The 21,654-nt window shown below is 39.1% G+C and overlaps 1 protein-coding gene across 11 annotated transcripts in view; it reads right to left on the bottom strand.

The window, feature by feature from the left end:
* RIMKLB (ribosomal modification protein rimK like family member B) overlaps positions 1-21,654 on the bottom strand; it is a 130,498-nt gene that overhangs the window by 11,829 nt on the left and 97,015 nt on the right. For all 11 annotated transcript variants that reach the window (XM_032646528.1, XM_032646529.1, XM_032646527.1 and 8 more), the window contains 3 exons: positions 5,117-5,347; positions 3,309-3,395; positions 1,511-1,714 (listed from right to left, as the gene is read on the bottom strand). In XM_032646528.1, the coding sequence (XP_032502419.1) occupies positions 1,511-1,714; positions 3,309-3,395; positions 5,117-5,347 (522 nt within the window). The remainder of the gene's footprint in view (positions 1-1,510; positions 1,715-3,308; positions 3,396-5,116; positions 5,348-21,654) is intronic.

Genomic DNA, 21,654 nt, shown 5'->3' on the forward strand with positions numbered 1-21,654 from the left:
ATAAAACAAAACAACCAAAAATAAGAGAACAAAACAAAACAAAAACAAACTTACAAAGAATATAAATTAACTACCCCCCTCCTAAAATCAAGAGTAGATTTGGACATTCAATTGCAAAAGTGTAAACTGTAGAGCAGCAGAACAGAAGCAAGACTCACACAATTTAAGAATCCTATCTCAGCCAATATGTCATTCTCCTTTGAGAAAGACAGCAAGCTATGAGGTATCTATCACTCACATACACCATCCAGGGAAAATAATCAAGAAGAGATACTAACATAACAGCAAGTGACTAAGGACAGAAAACTCAAGATATGGGAAGATGCAGATGGGGAGTAAAGAGTGACTGGTAGTGTGATTCTTGCAATACGGGTGTAATTAACTCTAAACAGATAAAGACTGCCTGGGAATGGATAAAGTAAGTGCTACATAAGGATTCTTGAAACAGAAGAGACACACAATAAAAGAAATTCTATTATAGACTTGAACTAAAACTATTAAATGGTTTCAGAAAAACACTGGAATACAAAGCCCAGGGAAGCAGAAATTTGTGTCTGTTTTGTTCACTGCTATATACAGAATACTGCTATAACAGCACTTGATACTTAGGAGGTACTCAAAAATACTTGTTCAGTCAATGAATGAATCAAGAGGGAGGAGTAGGAAGAGAAGTAAAACTGTTCTAATCCTCTCATGGGAAGAGAGAGGGAACAAGAGGTGATGCATTTTGAGAGTAGAGATTTCAAGAAGTTTGGATATGAGGGGTTAGACTAGAGAGGAGATCAAGAATGACTCCAAGGATTTTGGTCTAAACTAGAAAGATACAGTTGCCAAAAAACAATAAGGAGAAAACTGTGGATGGGACATGTTGGGAGGAGGAGTTAGATGAGGAGTTCAGTTTTGGACATGTTAAGACTAAAATGTCTAACAGACATCTACATGGAGATATCGAGAGGCAGTGATTTACATGTGCCTGGAGTTCAGGAAGAAAGCCTAAACTGGAGAGATAAATTTGAAAATAATAACATAGATAGCATCTAAAGCCATGAGCTAGGTAAGATTACTAAGAACATAAAATACACAGAGAAGAAGAAAAAACCCAGACTACGCTCTGAGGCGCGTCAACGGTAAGAAATCTCCGAAGATATACACTTAAGCAAATCAAAATCAGCAACATTCTTTGGACCAACGGGTAAAATGGGTTAGGACACAGCTTAAATAATATGACCAAAGAGGGAATTTGTTAGACATTTCACACATGTGCAAATTGGGGTACAAATTGAGCCTGGGTGAAAGCAAATTTTTGATTCAGAGAAATCCAACTTCATTACTAGAAAAACAATTCTATACTTTTATTATATTCGTGGTAAATCTATGAATCACATTTACATGTGAAAGATACGTTTTTCAACATATTAAATAAAAAGATCTCAGTTATATACAAATACTCACTGAATAAGCTTTAACAGTATTACTTTATATCCTAGAAAGACACTTGCATTGCTTTTACCTAGTGAGCAGTTGCTTTGCATCCTCCCATCCGTTGAACAGCGTAACATGGTGCCAACCACACGGCCTCCCACGACAATGACACGTACATCCCTTCCATGAGACTCTTTAACATACTTCTGAAACAGGTATGGAGCTTCATGGCGAATAAGATGGCTTAGATCAGCCAAATGGTGCTTATCGCGAGCCAAGAAAACTGCTTTGCCTGTGGTCGAAAAGAATAAAAAATGTAAGTCAACAAACTATGAGCAGTTGATATCATTACCTGCATCTTCTTGTGTCCCAATCTCCTTTTTCAGAACCAACTGCTTTTTAACCAAAGTAACAGCGTTATGGTAAAATGTATATAAAGACCAACTAAATATTTGGGTTCTTAAGATTTGTATTCCTCCAGGTTAGCCAATAATACTAGCCTCACTTATCAACAAAACATTTTTCTGAGTTAAAACATATGTTTTATATATTACACAATATTAAGATGCCATGTTTGCATATAGTAAAGTAGCAGTATGTTACTACTTCTATGCCAACAGAAGTGTCTGCTTTTAAAACATGGTTATAGGGCTTCCGTGGTGGCGCAGTGGTTGAGAGTCCGCCTGCTGATGCAGGGGACGCGGGTTCGTGCCCGGGTCCGGGAAGATCCCTCATGCCGCGGAGCGGCTGGGCCCGTGAGCCATGGCCGCTGAGCCTGCGCGTCCAGAGCTTGTGCTCCGCAGCAGGAGAGGCCACAACAGTGAGAGGCCCGCGTACCAGAGGAAAAAAAAAAAAAAAAAAAAAAAAAGGATATAAATCCTTTGACATTCTTCCCATCAAGAGGAGGCAGAATCTATATCCTATCCCTTGAATCTAGGAGGGGACGTAATTGCTTCAGAAAAAATACAGAATAGGCAAATCTCTCTGACTTCTGAGGCTAAATTGTAAAAGGTCACACAGATTCTTTGTTCACTGGAGCATTCACTGCAGGAGCCCTGAGACTTCTTGGCTGCCATACTGGAGAAGCCAAGTAGAAACAGTGCAGTCAAAAGTCCCAGCTAAACCCTGACCCAGCTATCTCTGTCAAAGCACTAAACCTTGTGAAGTACTTGGATTTATGAATCATTTTATGCCTTAAGAAATAGTTACTTAATCTGAAGTTATTAAGATATTTTATACACTGTCTTCAAACTATATAAATTGGGATGGGGATGATGGAGTTGGTGATCTAGAATCCTTGCATTGTTGAAAAGGAAGATAAAGATACTGAGACTCAGCCTACATTAAAGTATGCATCTTAAAATCCCTAGGATATGGGCTTCCCTGGTGGCACAGTGGTTGAGAGTCTGCCTGCCGACGCAGGGGACACGGGTTCGTGCCCCGGGCCGGGAAGATCCCACATGCTGCGGAGAGGCTGGGCCCATGAGCCATGGCCGCTGAGCCTGTGCGTCCGGAGCCTGTGCTCCGCAACAGGAGAGGCCACAACAGTGAGAGGCCCGTGTACCGCAAAAAAAAAAATCTCTAGGATAACCACTAAATGAACAGAAATGGGAGTTGTTGTTGTTCCAGCCTAGAGGAACAACTCACAAAAGCGCCTTCTGTAAGTCTGAGGTACCATGCACCTAGCAATTTCCCTACAGTAATTCTTCAGAAGCTCTGCTTCAAAAGCTATAAACTTCAATTGACAAGACTACGTCTAGTCAACAACCATGAGCAAATACAAGGTAGATCTAAGTTAAGCCTTAAAAAATCTGTTTTGAATAACCACTTATTAATTCTCAAGAGTAATTTCAATATTATGTGTGGTAGCAACAACTCATACACACCTCTATGACCCCGTGTATTCTTCACTACCATTGGGAACTCCAGTACTTCTGCTTCATCAATCATTTTAGCAAAATTTTCATGACCACCTGGTTTGAGCAAAAAAGAAATTTAGGAACAGCAACAGGTGTTTTGTGATAAATTTTATCTATACTAAAGTCAGCAAGACAAGGGAGGTTTAAGGTAATAACCTGATGGCTAAATTTTGTCTTCAGTTAAACAACCACTCCTTTTAAAATGGATAAAAACTATCTTAAACTATAAATATTCTAATATACAACTCAAAGAAATTAAAACAAAGTTTCCTGATTCTGTAACATTTTTCATATTTTTAGCCCTTATTTCTCTACCACACAAATAATAGAAGCCAAGATCTACTTTAGTATACAGAATTCTATTTGGATTAAGAAACAGAAGAGTGAGGCAGTTGGGTAGACTTATCCAAAGTTGAAAAGATGCTGCATGCACAGGCATGGCTCTCTCTCTCATCAAATACACAAATTAATTTTTCTTATCTCTATTATAAATCAGAGTTCCCTCTACATTGAGCTATTCGGTACCCATGGGTTATGTCTTGTTCTTTCTGTTTATATTCCTAGGAACAAACGATACAGAAGCAAAGCTACAGCAAAAATGGATGGTAGTTGTACAAAATCAGCATGATGACAGAATAATCACACCAAGAAAAGGTTCATTAAACAACTGTGATATCATAAATTTTCAGCTTAGAGATATGAAGACGACCTAGTCTCCAAATTTTAAACCTTAAACGTGAGAGCGCAGGTAATATTCATTAATTTGGTTAATATACTTTTCTCCTTTCCATTCTCTTAAAATCAGAATTGTAGAACGATGAAATAAGCTATATAATATCTCAAAAGCATCAGGAAGAGAGAACTCTCAAACTGTAACGGGACAGGAACTTCTTTTTAAAGCCTCGTTAACTCTCCAAGCATTCTGCTGGACATTTTAAGAAATATTTTTATGAAAAAGTATACTGATTTATAGCAAGTCTGATTCTTTCCAAACTAGAAAAACTGGAAAGGCAGGAAATACATTAACATAATCCTGTTTACAGTAGTGCTACTCCAAGTGTGGTCCAGTAACCCCTGCCTGTTTGTGACTTCTTTGCTACTGATATGTGTCCAAATAAATACAAAAAGAGTAAGCAAAAGAAAGCAATCTGGCATTGCTCTGCTATTTTTACGATACTTTACGTGTACTTATGCACAGCAAATGGGTCTTAAAAAAAAAAAAACAGTCCTCTACCACAGATGATTTTAGAAGCACTGGTTTAAAGCACACCTAGTATAGTGTAATTTTCTTTAAAAATAGGAAAATATTTATGAACCATTATCATGAAAATGGTAATGAAGATAATCAGAAATTACAGAGATGACAGATTCTTTTACCTCAGGGGCTGCCACACTAAGGACTGATTTGGCATACAGCCCTTTTTTGTAATTAAGTTTTACTAGAAAACAGCCACACTCACTGTTTAAGCTTTGTCTACAGCACGTTTCACAGTACAACAGCTTTACTGAGGGTCACAAGAGAGAACTTATAGCCTGGAAAGCCCAAAATATTTACTATTTGACCCATTACAGAAAATTTGGTCAGTCCATTCTACTCATACCATACACAGATTCATAATTCTCCTGCCCAGTTTGTTAAAACTGAAAATCGCTTCTAAGAGTTCTTCCTTGTTCATAAATTTCATTATATCACATAACCCTAATAGTTTAGTAGGGCTTTCAAAACTTATTGGTGCTCTAAAATTTAGGCTATAAATTCTTATTAGTTAACTCACCATAAGAGAAAGTATCTGGCAGAGGAACACCATGACCTGCCAACTCTTGAAACGTCCAGAACTTATTGACACAGTTCAGGATGGCTTGAGGTCGGTTCATCAACCTGCATCCCATCTTCTCCAGATGACGCAAAACAGTGATGTCACTATCACTTTGCACCCAAGGGGTTGGTACTCTCACTACCACCACCTGAGGGTAGGCAGTAATTAGTTCTCCATTGATACGAAGACCTGAAATATACAGGAATGAAACCATAACCATTAAAGGGGAATATACAATAGAGAAACAGATATATACCAAAGCTTAGGTCTCAAAACTAAATGTACTATTTTGCTAACATTTCACTGGGACAAAGAGACATTCTTCCTTAAATAATTTTCTTTTGTAAGAACAAAGAAGATGTAATAAGAAGAATGTATGCCTGGGTAAATAAATTACAGTACATGTCAATACAACGAAGTATTACATATCCATTAAAAAGAATGTCATAAATCTCCATGTTCGAAGATGGAAAGAATGTCCAGATGCATAAGGTTAAGTTTTTTTAAAGCAATTAACTCTTGTGTTTACATATGTACAGAAAATATATAAAAATGGCTTTCTCTGAGTATGTGTGGCTGGCAAGGCAGGAAGAGAAAGGCAGAATGAGGAACTTCAAAACATGTTGCTCCATGCAATTCTCTATCTTTTTTAAGTGAGGATATATGCTTTTAGTACAAAAAGAGAATTTTCTTTTTGTAAAAAATAAATGTATTTATTTATTTATTTTTGGCTGTGTGGGGTCTTCGTTGCTGCGCGCGGACTTTCCCTCGTTGTGGCGAGCAGGGGCCATTCTTCGCTGCGGTGCGCAGGCTTCTCACTGCGGTGTCTTCTCTTGTTGCGGAGCACAGGCTCTCGGCTCGCGGGCTTCAGTAGCTGTGGCTCGAAGGCTCTAGAGCGCAGGCTCAGCAGTTGTGGCGCACGGGCTTAGTTGCTCCGCGGCATGTGGGATCTTCCCGGCCCAGGGCTTGAACCCGTGTCTCCTGCATTGGCAGGCAGATTCTTAACCACTGGGCCACCAGGGAAGCCCCAAAAAGAGAAATTTTTAAAAGAGCAGTTTTCTGAGTTTTATCCAATACCATTCTATTTTTAAAGAGGTCCCAAATAATAAAGGAACAAGGTACTTGTTGCTCCTTACAACCTACTTTTATTAAAAAACTACATATACTTATTTAAATAACATTCAAATACAAAAATATAACACATTTACCTCCCATCCAACATCCTACACAGTGTTAACAGTATGTATTAACTAATAGTTAATAGTTAACTAATAGTATGTTAATAGTATTTTCCCCACCATTATCTAATTATAGAAAAATATATATAATTTTTAGACAAATGAGATACTTTGTTTACATCATTTTATGTCACTTTCTCTCATCACTTAAAATTACACCAGACATCTAAGTCAGTGCACATATAACTGTACTGGGCTCAACAGAATTATATTTAAAGATACACCACATGATCAATCCCTTACTCATGGACATTCATTCAGTGAATAAACATTAAGTAATTACTATGTGTCAGATTCTTTTCTAAAAGTTGGGAATAGATTGGTAAATAAGGCAGATAAGGTCCTTGACTAGTCACTGTACTCTATATACATTTACATACCCAGGACTTTTATAGTTAGTGAATGAGTGAGTGTGTGTGTGTGTGTGTGTGTGTGTGTGTACACCGTATTCTTTATACATTCATCTGTCAATGGACACTTAGTTTGCCTCCACGTTGTAATTATTATAAATAAAGCTGCTATGAACATGGGGGTGCAGATAAATCCTCAAGATAGTGATTTCATTTCCTTGAGGTAATATGCTGGATCCACAATTCTGAGCCAAAAGAGATCTTATCTGTTCTGATTAAGGGAACTGAGGTTATGTGCTTGATATTACCTGTTGATACTTCACACCATCCCCATCTTTTACTCCCTCCCTGTATGGCAGGGACTAGAAGCACTTCCTACTCTCCCTTGCCAGCAGGATTCTATTTTGAGAATCCACCAACAAGAGACAATTACACACAATTTTAAAGGTCAAAGAGAAGTAGAAGTCATTATTCTCCAGGGGCAGCTACAGGTAGCGCTGTGGTCATCAGCAGATGTGAGGTTTCTTGCCAAAGGCTTCAGGCATTGCCCTTGCAGTCGTTCACTGACCATGCTGCTACAGGCATCTTGAGATCAGCAGCAGCGGATTCCTGCAATCCTACATTTTCTCATTTCCTGGGCTTTTGTGCTGACTTGCCTCAACAGGAAAATCTAAACAGCATTTTACTTGAAATCAGAAAAAAGCCTAGTGACCAAATTGGGAGTTAAAAGGGGACATGGAGAATGGGAAAGGTGAAAAGGGAACCCAGTTTATGGCAAAATATGCTGCCTCTGGGTGTAGATATGAAAGATTCTGGTGATAACATCAAAGTAGAACTATTCTGTAATAGTTGAAGTACGGATGGGAACTATACAGATGTGTATATACAATACACATGTGTATTACAGGTGTGTAAAATAGTTCATATCTGATAGTGTGGAGTGTGTGTGAGCTTACAGAAGGAATCAGCCCAAGACTTAATACCTAAAGAAATGGGGATGTATAGGCTGAAAAAAGAAAAAGAAAAAATGGCAATTCCTAGGACTGGATTTGATGAATCTCAGTTAAGGGACACGAGAAGGAAGCAAAAACCTGACAAAAAATGAGTCAAAAAACCAGGAAAATCTAGTTTTAAGTAGTAATATGAAAAATAAGAAAAGTCAGTGTTACCTGGAGAGAATAATCAAATTTGTTAAATGAAACAATGGTAAAACAAAGATTGAGTTTGGGAAAACTTGAGTGATCAGGAAAAGAGACACTGTCAACTGTCAAGAGAAAATTCATCCATTATGACATTATCTTCTCATTTCCCTAAAATGGAGACACTTTTTGCACCTTTTAAGAAAGGGGATAGAGAAGGCAATGTGTTCCACTCTCGGTCTGCTGCCAACGGAAATTGGGAATATGGGAGTACTTTATCCAAAGCACAGTCAGATCTGCATAGTACACTATATGGGCATTACTGAGGATGGAAAGAAATTCAATGCCTCCAGTAACAGAAACACTTTATTATCCTAGACAAGCAGAAGGTGATCCGAGACTGCCCAGAAAGAAGGGCAGGTACAGATGAATGTGAGCAAAAAAAAAAAAAAGGCAAAGTATTACTGATCTCTTGAGTACTCTTAGTAAATACCACTCATCTTTGATTCAGAGCTTATAAAACTGAAATATAGGGAGGATGAGTCTTTTCCTTAGATCCCTGTTATTCATTATACACATGCACAATTCCACTCTACTCATTGTGAAAACAGCTATTCCAATTGAATGTGCTACCAGTCAGCTTTGCTATCAATTCCACTTCTTCAAGCGTATACTGTCTTTTTTGCTCATCATCTTTAACAGCAACTTATGAAACTATTTATCTAGTTTCGTTTCATACTGGGATAGAGATTTCAATATAAATATTTTGGGTAAGTTTTGAATTAAGTGTATGATTAAACATTAAAAGCTGGGCTTCCCTGGTGGCGCAGTGGTTGAGAATCTGCCTGCTAATGCAGGGGACACGGGTTCGAGCCCTGGTCTGGGAGGATCCCACATGCCGCGGAGCAACTAGGCCCGTGAGCCACAACTACTGAGCCTGTGCTCCACAACAAGAGAGGCCGCGATAGTCAGAGGCCCGCACAACGCGACAAAGAGTGGCCCCCGCTTGCCACAACTAGAGAAAGCCCTCGCACAGAAAACAAAGACCCAACACAGCAAAAATTAATTAATAAACTCCTACCCCCAACATCTTAAAAAAAAATTAAAAGCCAATAAATAATGAGTTAACCTTAGAATAGCAATGGGGTTGGGAACAATTTTTATTCCTACATTTTTTAGATAAAAATGTATTATGTATTAAAAGGCTGCTACTGTTGTCAAGGCAGAGTGAGAAAGTGCTGAGGGCTGATTATTCTCCCAAGTTGAAAGATTCCTTTGGGATATTAATAATCTCCTTGCCAGTAATTAAGCGGGAAATCTCTCATGTAGCTTGCTCTACACCTGTGCTTTTTGAAACTAGTTTGGCTACATGATAAGGACTAGGTGGTTTCATCCTCAGGAAATAAGGATAGGCTTATCTGCTGACTGGCATTTCTTTTTCTTCCATCCTTTAGTATTCCAGAGGATTTACCAGGACCTCTGGAATCACTTTAAAGCTAACAAATTTTAAGAATTTAAACTGGAAGTTTCCAGTGAAGGAGCTATTTGTACACAATTAAAAAGCGACACAGTCTCTGTGCCAAAAATCAAGGACGCACTCAAAGATTAAGACAGATGAGTTACTAGAACACGGGAGACAGCCTGAAAGAGCTTTCATTTAGCCAAATTTCAAAGAAAAAAAAAACTACTAACAATGCAAAAAAAAAGCTCATTAATCTATAATGATAATGAAGAAGGGGGGCTCATTTGCTATCACTTGAGGAACTATTACATAAATCTGTATTCTAAAAACTGGTAGGGACTTCCCTGGTGGCGCAATGGTTAAGAATCCGCCTGCCAATGCAGGGGACGCGGGTTCGAACCCTGGTCGGGAAACTTAAGATCCACAGGCCACAGGGCAACTAAGCCTGCGTGCTACAACTACTGAGCCCATGTGCCACAACTACTGAAGCCTGCGCGCCTAGAGCCCGTGCTCTGCAACAAGAAAAGCTACCACAATAAGAAGCCCACGCTCTCCGCAACTAGAGAAAGCCCACACGCAGCAACAAAGACCCAATGCAGCCAAAAATAAATAAATTTATTAAAATATAAATAAAGAAATAAAGACTGGTAATAAAATAAATAAATAAATAAATAAATAAAATAAAATAAAATAAAAACTGGTAAATAATGAGGAAAAACTACATTCATGCCCCCATTTCAGGAGGAGCTATTTATCACCAGTAGGAAAAGGTCTTCTTTAGAGAAGAATGTCAATTAATATAGAAGGAATAGCAAAATTAGAAAAATCACCATTTTGCAAATCCCAATGAAATATCAAAATATCATTATAAGGGGGGCTTCCCTGGTGGTGCAGTGGATGAGAGTCCTCCCGTCGATGCAGGGGACACAGGTTCGTGCCCTGGTCCAGGAAGATCCCACATGCCGCAGAGCGGCTGGGCCCATGAGCCATGGCCACTGAGCCTGCGCGTCCAGAGCCTGTGCTCCACAACGGGAGAGGCCACAACAGTGAGAGGCCCACGTACCACAAAAAATAATAATAATAATAATAATCATTATAAGGAAAGGTGGATGGGATATCTGTATAGTGCCAAAATATCAAAGAATTGCTAGGCAAAAGATAAAAATAGATTTTTCTAACAGACCATGCAGACACTACCTGTCCCAGTGATCAAACGTATCCTGGACAGTGGCACAGACTATCATTTTGGGCCTCCTGGAAGAACGCACTGTGAAGTATCCATGGTCAGCTAAGAGGTAACTGTGTGCACAAAACACATGAACTCTATCTAATCATGCCAACTCACAGGAAGCTTCAGGAGGCAGACATCACAAGAAAACTATCACACAAATCCAGGACATGAGACATTGTTCTGATCACTTCAAAAAGTTGATGTCACTTTAGAAATAAAGATGGGAAGAACGTCTAGAGTTAGAAAGACTAAGTAGACATTATATCCAAATACAATGCATGAACTTTATAGAGCCTGATTTGAAAATAACTGAAAAAGGTATTTTGGAATCAACTGCGACAATCTGATTCTAGTGTATATATGAGATGATATTAAAGAGTTTACTTTTCTTAGGCATGCTAATTGTGTTGGCTGATAGGGAACAACATCCTTATTTTTTGGCCTCAGATACTGAAATATTTAGGGGTGAACATTAAGATAGCTACTTGTATTCAAAAGATAATGACTCTCTCAAAAAGCTGTGTGTAATGTACATAATGTTTATACATACTAGGAGAAAGAGATATTAAAGAACTATGACAGGGGGTTACTACTGAACACTCAATCTAGGTAGCAAGAATATACCTGTTCATAATTCTAGTCTTTCAGCTTTTCTCTTTGTTTAAAATTCTTAATGAAAACCCGATTTGGAGGGGAGAATCCAAGACGTATCAAATTCTTAAGTATTCTCTAAGGAGAACTGATGCTGGTCATCCCAGTTTCAAAATCTCTGGGTTTTGCTGCTCAGCTTTTCATTTTTTTTTTTTAATGCTTTCTCATCCTTTCTCTCACCAAAAGCCCATTTACTATTCTGCCAGTGACCCATCTCCCTTGCCATTTATATTTCAACTGCTACTACTGCAGTAAAAACTTTATATTAGTTCATCTTGGAAGGCGGAGGAGGGAAGACTAACTGAAAGCTAAAGTAACTTGCTAAAGGCAGTCAAAACCAAATCTAGGACAAGAAATCTAACCTGTTCTTTCTCAGGCTGTGAGTTCTACTCAGAAAAAGCAAGGAGTCAAGGTAAGAGATTTATAACTTCTGAGCTCCCTACTTCCAACTAAATTCACAAAACAAACTTTAGTTGTTTAGGTCAATAATCCAGAATGCTAATCCATTACTTAACTGACAAAGCTATTAAATTCACCACCACATGTAAAATAAAAGGGGCTATATTAACAAAAAAAGACGAGATAATTCTGAACGTTTTAAAATACTCAACTCACTATAAATCTACTTATCAATTAATCTACTTTAGGACATTAAAAAAAGATTGCAGCAAGAGGGCTTAAGTCACACGGGCCTGGTGCCTACTATAAATGCAAAACTGTCTTCACATGAGAATTGTCCTCCTAAGCTTTTTTTTTTTTAAAAATCACTGGCTTGGGGCTTCCCTGGTGGCGCGGTGGTTGAGAGTCCGCCTGCCGATGCAGGGGACACGGGTTCGTGCCCCGGTCTGGGAAGATCCCACAAGCCGTGGAGCGGCTGGGCCCGTGAGCCATGGCCGCTGAGCCTGCGCGTCCAGAGCCTGTGCTCCGCCAACGGGAGAGGCCACAACAATGAGAGGTCCGCGTACCGCAAAAAAAAAAAAAAAAAAAAAAAATCACTGGCTTGGGACTTCCCTGGTGGTCCAGTGGTAAAGAATCCGCCTTCCAATGCACGGGACGCGGGTTCGATCCATGGTCGGGAAACTAAGGTCCTACATGCCGCGCAGCAACTAAGCCTGCGCACCCCAACTATTGAGCTCTCGCATCTCAACAAGAAAGCTCAAGTGCCGCAAACTACAGAGCCCATGCGCTCCGGAGCCCACATGTCACAACTAGAGAGAAGCCCGCACGCTGCAAGGAAGAGCCTGCGCGCCATAAGGCAAGATCCCGCATGCCTCAATGAAGATCCCATGTGCCGCAACTAAGACCCGACGCAGGCAGGGGGGATAAATAAATGAATATTTTAAAAGTTATCACCTTAAAAAAATCACTGGCTAGTTTCCCCCACCAGGTCCCAAAAATGTAGGATGAAAAGTAATTACCCAAATTTTGAGGAGAATAGGACAACTGGTAATGGAAATTTACAGTACCAAGGGTCAGATAAATCTCCAAAGAGTTATATACAACACTAAAAAGTCTTTATTAAGGCTGGGTTAGAACTCATACATCTAAGTTATCAAATATCAAAAACAAGAATAAAAGAATCCATTCTTTTGAGGATATACATGCCTTTTCTATCTGCTTACCTGCTTCCTACGAAGATATATTTTATGTTTCCTATCAAACTACCCCTGTTTAACATCCTCAGCAATCCTTTTCCTGTCCAATTTGTTTCCAAGCCTTATCTCACTATTAATCCCAGGTAGCAAGAAAATTTTTCTCTTCAATGGTATGCTCTTTGGGGAACGATAAGGAACCAATAAAATTCCTTTCCCAGGTCCATCAGTGGTACCGAAAGAAACAAAAGGAAGTCTACTCTAACAGTGTGCCTCATTAACACTGAGCAATGCCACTTTGCAGCTGACCATCATGTGTTTGAAAAAAAGAGAGAGAAAAGGAGAAAGAGATGAGGAAAGTCAGATTACGACTCTCTGTTTTAAAAACATCTTTTATTGAAGGTAATGACTGGCTAGCTTCTGCTCTAAGTACCTTTAAAAAATACAGAATCTGGGGGTCAAGACAACTGACCCTACCCCAAAAAGCAGGTAGGACATATCAAATGTAGAGAAAATGTGATGCCACTAGCTAAATAATTCTAATTCATTTTATAAATGCTGGCATTCAAGCTCTGCATGTTTGAGTACATTCTCTTTACCTTTTCCATAGATAGAAAAAAATGGCTCAGAAGAAAATACTTCATGAAAGTGATAAAAAGATAAAATACCCTTAAAGGACTCATCCACTTATCCACTCATTCTTTTATTCATTCAAAAACACTGAGCATCTATTTTAAGATACTCTGAGCCTTGGGATAAAGTCCTAGCCCCACTTAAAAAGTTTTGAGGAGGATGATGGGGGAAAGTGCATGTTAAGTATTTGATAAAGATTGGCACACAGTTAAGTAGTTAATAATTGTTAGTGGCTATCAATTACTCTTAGTTTACAATGGTGGGTTGGGGTAGGCTGACGGCCCATGTGGTAGCTGTTGATTCTTCATCTTTTTTTTCTCAACTCCCAAGCAAACTTGATTTATTTGATAACTGATGCATAAGGTCTCAGTATTAGAAGCAAGAAGACATATTTCTATTTTGCTAACATGAAAACTTTATGAATTTTTTTCTATTATCCAAATATGAAATGTTATTATCTAACCAAAATTACATTTTCTTCCCCCATAAGATAGCAATCTATACTGAAATAGTTTAAAAGAAAACTATATAGAAGAAAACTGGGGAAATGTATCATTTAGGTCGCTATTAATGAAGCCAGCCATAAAAAGTTACAGCAGTCTCCCAGCAACAGACTAATGTAAAAAAGGGGAGAGTGTAAGCAAAGTATCTTTGTGATGTCCTTTAAATGTCAAGTGCCTATCCACTTTGGTTTTCTCTTTTGTTTTGTTTTTGCGGTTCGCGGGCCTCTCACCATTGTGGCCTCTCCCGTTGTGGAGCACAGGCTCCGGACGCACAGGCTCAGCGGCCATGGCTCACGGGCCCAGCCGCTCCACGGCATGTGGGATCTTCCTGGACCGGGGCACGAACCCATGTCCCCTGCATCGGCAGGCAGACTCTAAACCACTGCGCCACCGGGGAAGCCCCCTGTCCACTTTGAAAAAGAGTAAACTTTTCAACAGTGGCTCCAGGTTAAAGACATTTATATCAGTCTGCTCTAACCTCCTTTTGGCAATCGAGAGCAGGTGACCTAACTACATGATATCTAGAAATTTCTCTACTTGTCAAGGAGAGAATTTACCAGCAGACTTAATTTAGCAGTATCAAGACAACCAGTCTGACCAACTGCAAAAGAGTTTAGTTTAAAAACTAAATCAGCCAGGATAGCTAGATCTAACTAGTTCTAAAGCAGAAGCTGTTTTCATTATATCACATGAATTCCCTCCAAAGCCCTAGCAGCATGACAGCTGGAAGACTCCTTTCAACAAGAATATACTCTAATGGTTAGGTTAGACCTATAATCCTAAATACTGGAAAGCCCCTGAATTTTGTTACTTGCCTTGAAGGAAGAATTTAGAGATTTGAGCTCCTCATCATTCCTTTGCTTTAAGTTCCCCAATGCCTTCAGAAGGCCATTCAGTATCAGGTTTCCAAATCCCTCATACTCTTTAAAAAAAGTTTCCTGTGGCAGTACCTAACAGATTCCAAGGCTTAATCTTCAAAAAGACCATGATTCCAAGTGAATAAAAGTAATTACTTAATTACCAGTTTCACCACTGTGTACCATGGGTTATGAGATTCCCACTCTGAAATAAAAAAGGTAGTATTAATTGATTTCTGCCCTATCTATGCCAAGTAACCATGTCTCTGAGCGTCTATTTTTGGCAATATGCTCTCTGGAATTAATTTCTGTCACGGGGAAGGTTATTTGATTTGTAAGCAATTAAAATATCTCTAGTTAACTTGAGCAAGAAACAACCTATAATCTCATCAAAGTGCCATACCAAAAATGATTAAATTCCAAACTTTCTCCTTCTATCCTTGAGTCAAAAATTTTCATCAGTTCAAACGTTCTCTCCATTTATTTTAATTTTATTAAGAAAACTCCTAAACAGAAAATAAAAGTACTATAATGAATCCAATGTACCATCACCTACTTTCAACCTTGTGAGAGTCACAGTAGTCTAGCGCATCCCTGTCCTCTTGAACCCTTTCTTTTCCCTAAAGGTAACCACACTTAGAAAATTATGATTTATCCTTCTATTAACTATTTTTTAAACCAGCAAAAGTTACAGTCACATACCCATCCTCCCCTTAGATAATAGGATACGCCCTTTTTCCTAACAATAATTTCACTTAACAATGTTGTATTTTATGAAGTAGGTTTTCAACATGTATCTCAAAATAAGGACTCCTGGGCACATACATTTTCTTAACTGGGACACAGAAGCACTAATGAAAAAATAAACCATACTTAATTAAATTTAAAAACTTTCACTGACCAGAAGATGCCATTAACAGAGTAAAAAAGGCAAGCCACAGAGTGAGAGAAGATATTCACAGTACATGTATCCGGTAAGAGACTTTTCCCCAGAATATAATACAAGACTACAAAACAAAAAGAGACACACACCAATTAAAAATGAGTACAGGGGCTTCCCTGGTGGTGCAGTGGTTGAGAGTCCGCCTGCCGATGCAGGGGACACGGGTTCATGCCCCGGTCTGGGAAGATCCCACATGCCACGGAACGGCTGGGCCTGTGAGCCATGGCCACTGAGCCTGCGCTCCGCAACGGGAGAGGCCACAACAGTGAGAGGCCCGTGTACCGCCAAAAAAAAAAAAAAAAAAAGAGTACAGAGAGGATTCCGGGAAGATGGAGGAGTAGGGAGCATCAGGACTCTGTCTCGCCACCTAAACAACAAATGCATTGTCAATCCATTGAAGGATAATGAAGGAAAATACTGGCATGGTAAGTGCAGTTAATTTTCATCAATTTCAGCTCTAGAAAAGTAGCAACTACCCATCCCCCATTCTTTAGCAATACTGCACTTGGTTCTGGAGCAGCTGACATGCCTTGCAGGAGTCAGGGTGGTCTATAAGGACGCTGCCCTCCAAATATCCGGCATCTCTGCTCTGATGGCTGGATGCAGCTTCTGATCAGAGGTGCAGACAAAGAGGCCAGTAGCCATTTTTGTTGTACAACTCCTCCCACTTTTACAAGCCCCTCCCCTTCCAGCTGAAGTCACTTCCAGGGGACTTATTTATTTCTTCAAATATCCTCTTTGCCCCTTTGTCCCTTGTCATTTTTCCCCTCTCAGTAGCCATACACTAAACTCTAGGACATTCAACTGCAAATATGGGGAAAATTTTAAAAGTGACTGCAAGTGCCTAGGCAAAGGTTCAGCAAAGACCTTAGAAGACATTAAGATTGCACCTTAGGCTGATCTGCGGTACAGAGACAGCCTATGACAATCAAAACAACAAAAACAGTAAACAAAAAACAGCAAACCCTGGGGAAGGGGGAGACTGATTTCCAGAGTTTCCACATTAGAGTCAAATGTACAGAATTCAACAAAAACTCACAAGGCATAGAGAAAAACCAAGGAAGTATGGCCACTAAAAGGAATGAAATAAATCACCCGATACCATTCCTGAAGTCCTAACTAATGGCAGAGAGATTAGACAAAGACATTAATAGAAACTACCTTAAAGATGCTCAAAGAACTAAAGAAAGATGTGAAGAAAGTCAAAGAAACAATGTGTGAATAAAATGTTAATACCAGTAGACAGAAAACATAAAAAAGAAACCAATAAGTAATTCTGGAGCTGAAAGGTACAATAACAGAAATGAGAATTCACTTAGAGAGATTCAAAGCAGATATGAGCAGACAGAAGAATCAGTGAACTTACACATTGTGGGAGTCCCAGGAAGGTTGGGGCGGGGAGGCAGGCGGGGGGCGGGGGGGGGCGTTGTGCAGAGATAATATTTGATGAAATAGTGACTGAAAACCTCCCAAATTTGATGAAAGACATGAATATAAACACGTAAGAAGCTCAACAGTCTCCACCTTATGAACTCAAACAGACACATGTTGATACACTAAAACTTTCAAAACCCAGGACAAAGAGAGAATTTTGAAAGAAGCAAGACAGAAGCAAACCATCACATTCTATGGATCCTCAATAAAATTATCAGCAGATTTCTCATCAGAAACTTTGGAGACCAGAAGACAGGGGTCTAATACATTCACAGTGCTAAAAGAAAAACTGCCAACCAAAACTCCTACATCCAGCAAAACTCTAATTCAAAAAAGAGGTAGAAACTACCACTGGCATTTTTCACAGAACTAGAACAAAAAATTTCACAATTTGTATGGAAACACAAAAGACCCCGAATAGCCAAAGCAATCTTGAGAACGAAAAATGGACCTCGAGGAATCAGGCTTCCTGACTTCAGACTATACTACAAAGCTACAGTAATCAAGACAGTATAGTACTGGCACAAAACCAGAAATATAGATCAAGGGAACAGGATAGAAAGCCCAGAGATAAACCCACGCACATATGGTCGCCTTATCTTTGATAAAGGAGGCAAGAATATACAGTGGAGAAAAGACAGCCTCTTCAGTAAGTGGTGCTGGGAAAACTGGACAGGTACATGTAAAAGTATGAAATTAGAACACTCCCTAACACCATACACAAAAATAAACTCAAAATGGATTAAAGACCTAAATGTAAGGCCAGACACTATCAAATTCTTAGAGGAAAACACAGGCAGAACACTCTATGACATACATCACAGCAAGATCCTTTTTGACCCACCTTCTAGAGAAATGGAAATAAAAACAAAAATGAACAAATGGGACCTAATGAAACTTCAAAGCTTTTTTTGCACAGCAAAGGAAACCATAAACAGTACGAAAAGACAACCCTCAGAATGGGAGAAAATATTTGCAAATGAAGCAACTGACAAAGGATTAATCTCCAAAATTTACAAGCAGCTCATGCAGCTCAATATCAGAAAAACAACCCAATCCAAAAGTGGGCAGAAGACCTAAATAGACATTTCTCCAAAGAAGATATATAGATTGCCAACAAGCACATGAAAGAATGTTCAACATCATTAATCATTACAGAAATGCAAATCAAAACTACAATGAGATATCATCTCACACCGGTCAGAATGGCCATCATCAAAAAACCTACAAACAATAAATGCTGGAGAGGGTGTAGAGAAAAGGGAACCCTCCTGCACTGTTGGTGGGAATGTGAATTGGTACAGCCACTATGGAGAACAGTATGGAGGTTCCTTAAAAAACTGAAAATAGGGCTTCCCTGGTGGCGCAGCGGTTGAGAGTCCGCCTGCCAATGCAGGGGACACGGGTTCGTGCCCTGGTCCGGGAAGATCCCACATGCCGCGGAGCGGCTAGGCCCGTGAGCCATGGCCACTGAACCTGTGCGTCCACAGCCTCTGCTCCGCAACAGGAGAGGCCACAACAGTGAGAGGCCGGTGTACAGCAAAAAAAAAAAAAAAAAAAAAAAAAACTGAAAATAGAACTACCATACGACCCAGCAATCCCACTACTGGCCATATACCCTGAGAAAACCATAATTCAAGAAGAGACATGGGGCTTCCCTGGTGGCACAGTGGTTGAGAGTCCGCCTGCCGATGCAGGGGATGCGGGTTCATTCCCCGGTCCGGGAAGATCCCGCATGCCGCGGAGCGGCTGGGCCCGTGAGCCATGGCCGCTAGGCTTGCGTGCCCGGAGCCTGTGTTCTGCAACGGGAGAGGCCGCATCAGTGAGAGGCCCGCGTACCCAAAAAAAAAAAAAAAAAAAAAAAAAAGAGAGAGACATGTACCAAAATGTTCATTGCAGCTCTATTTACAATAGCCAGGACATGGAAGCAACGTAAGTGTCCATCAACAGATGAATGGATAAAGAAGATGTGGCACATATATACAATGGAATATTACTCAGCCATAAAAAGAAACAAAATTGAGTTATTTGTAGTGAGGTGGAGGGACCTAGAGTCTGTCTTACAGAGTGAAGTAAGTCAGAAAGAGAAAAACAAATAACGTTTCGACGATCTGTCAAAAACCACAACTTGGCTAACACATATATATGGAATCTAAGAAAAAAAAAAGGTCATGAAGAACCTAGGGGCAAGACGAGAATAAAGACACAGACCTACTAGAGAATGGACTTGAGGATATGGGGAGGGGGAAGGGTAAGCTGTTGACAAAGTGAGAGAGTGGCATGGACATATATACAATACCAAACGTAAAATAGATAGCTAGTGGGAAGCAGCTGCATAGCACAGGGAGATCAACTCAGTGCTTTTTGACCACCTAGAGGGGTGGGATAGGAGGGTGGGAGGGAGGGAGACGCAAGAGGGAAGAGATATGGGAACATACGTATGTGTATAACTGATCCACTTTGTTATAAAGCAGAAATTAACATACCATTGTAAAGCAATTATACTCCAATAAAGAGGTTAAAAAAAAAAAAAAGAGGGAGAATTTAAGACATTCACAGAAAAGCAAAAGTTGAGGGAGTTCGTGAACCTGTAAGGTGAAATGAAAGGACATCTACCAGTAACTCAAATTCGTATGGAAAAATAAATATCTCAATAAAGGTAAATAAATGGGCAATTAGAAAAGCTAACATTACTGTAACAATAGTTTGTAACTGTACTTCAGAATTTAGAGATCAATATAATTCAAGAAAAAATAAACGATCATTAGTATAAAAGCTAGTATTGCTATAACTTTCGTTTGTAACTCCAACTCCTGTTTTCTATATAACTTAAGAGACTGGTGCATTTAAAAGGATTATCAGTTTATATTTTTGGCCACAAAATGAATAAAGGTGTAATTTTGTGACATCAACAAATGAAAGGGGTGGAGACAGAGTGGTAAAGGAGCAGAGTGTTTGCATGTTACTGAAGTTTGGCTGGTATAAATTCAAATTAGAGTAGTATAACATAAGGATGTTAAATGTAATCCCCGTGGTAAACGCAAAAAGCAAATGAAATATACACAAAAGGAAATAAAAGGAACGTAAAGATTTCTACAAAAATGTCAACCAAACACAAAAGAAGACACTAATACAGGAGACATCAATAAAATCAGCAAAACTTTATCTAGATGGACTGAGAAAAAGAGGGAAGACTCAAGTTACTAAACTCGGAAATCAAAGGGGGAACATTACTACCGATTCTACAGAAATAAAAAATATTATAGGAGAATGCAGCAGTCCCTTTATCCACAGTTACCACAGTTAACTGTGGTCCAGAAATATTAAGGTGTACTGAAATATATAAGCAAAGACAAAGAAACAGCAATGAGCATAAATGACATTGAGCTTTCATAGTGAACGTACTGACCCAAGGCAAACAATACAGACTAATAAGAGACAAGGTTGGACAAATGGTCTATCTGCAGCATTTACAGCAGAGTTAACAATATGTGAGAAGAGGAATTTTATTCTAATTTATCCACTTAATTCTTCAAGAGTCTGTTTCCTCACCTGTAAAATGATAATATTACCTTCCTTACAAGATGGTATGAGATTTAAATAATTCAAAATATGCGAAATGTAAAAAAAAAAACCTAGAAACTCCTGGATTTATGGGACATGCATCAATGAAAAGTCTTTAAAATAAGATTAGATTTAATGTTATAGGGAAGTAGAGAGTTTCTGAAGGTTTTATCATGTTAAGATGATAAAAGTAGTGTTTAATGAATGAGAAAGGGCTAGAAAGGAAAGACTTTTGAAAAAGACATAAAGGGCTGCTGCAGCATTAAAATTTGGGGCCCTAAGATCCTGACCCAGGACAGTAAGAAGTAGAAGTCAGAATAGCTGTGGCTTGGGGGGAAAAAAGCAACAGAATTTTGTGGCATAAATGGCTCTTAAGGATGCATTAGGTCAAAAGAGACAGAGACAGAAAAGCTGAAATAAGCCCATGAGTGAAATTACCTTAAAAGCAGATCTGTACTCTGCATTATTAATTCTCACAATAACCACCTCTCCCTAATAGAAAGGACCAATTTAACTGTAACAAATCCTTTTACAGAGCTTAAAGATTCCTGCAAGTCAGTCCTAAAGAATTTCTACACATTTCCAAAATATCTTCCCCTAGTAATCTGAAAACAATATGAACTACTGAAAATATTAAAAATACTTATCACCAATTAAGTCAAATCATTTGGACACTTTTATCCAGAAAGAAAAGCTGTATTTAACACCACACATATAAAGCATCTTATAAAGAAAAAAGAGAATTACATATGGATTTTGATCAATTTACTAAAAGGACCCTGATGGGGTACAAATTCCCCCATAGAGGCACCTTATAAACAAGGCATTTTAAAAATAGAAAACAATAATGGAAGAAAACTAGTAGGTTATCTTTAATTTCCCTCCCAACTATTTCCTAA

Source organism: Phocoena sinus, chromosome 10 (assembly GCF_008692025.1).
Source record: "Phocoena sinus isolate mPhoSin1 chromosome 10, mPhoSin1.pri, whole genome shotgun sequence".
In the NCBI taxonomy this organism is placed as follows: Eukaryota; Metazoa; Chordata; class Mammalia; order Artiodactyla; family Phocoenidae; genus Phocoena; species Phocoena sinus.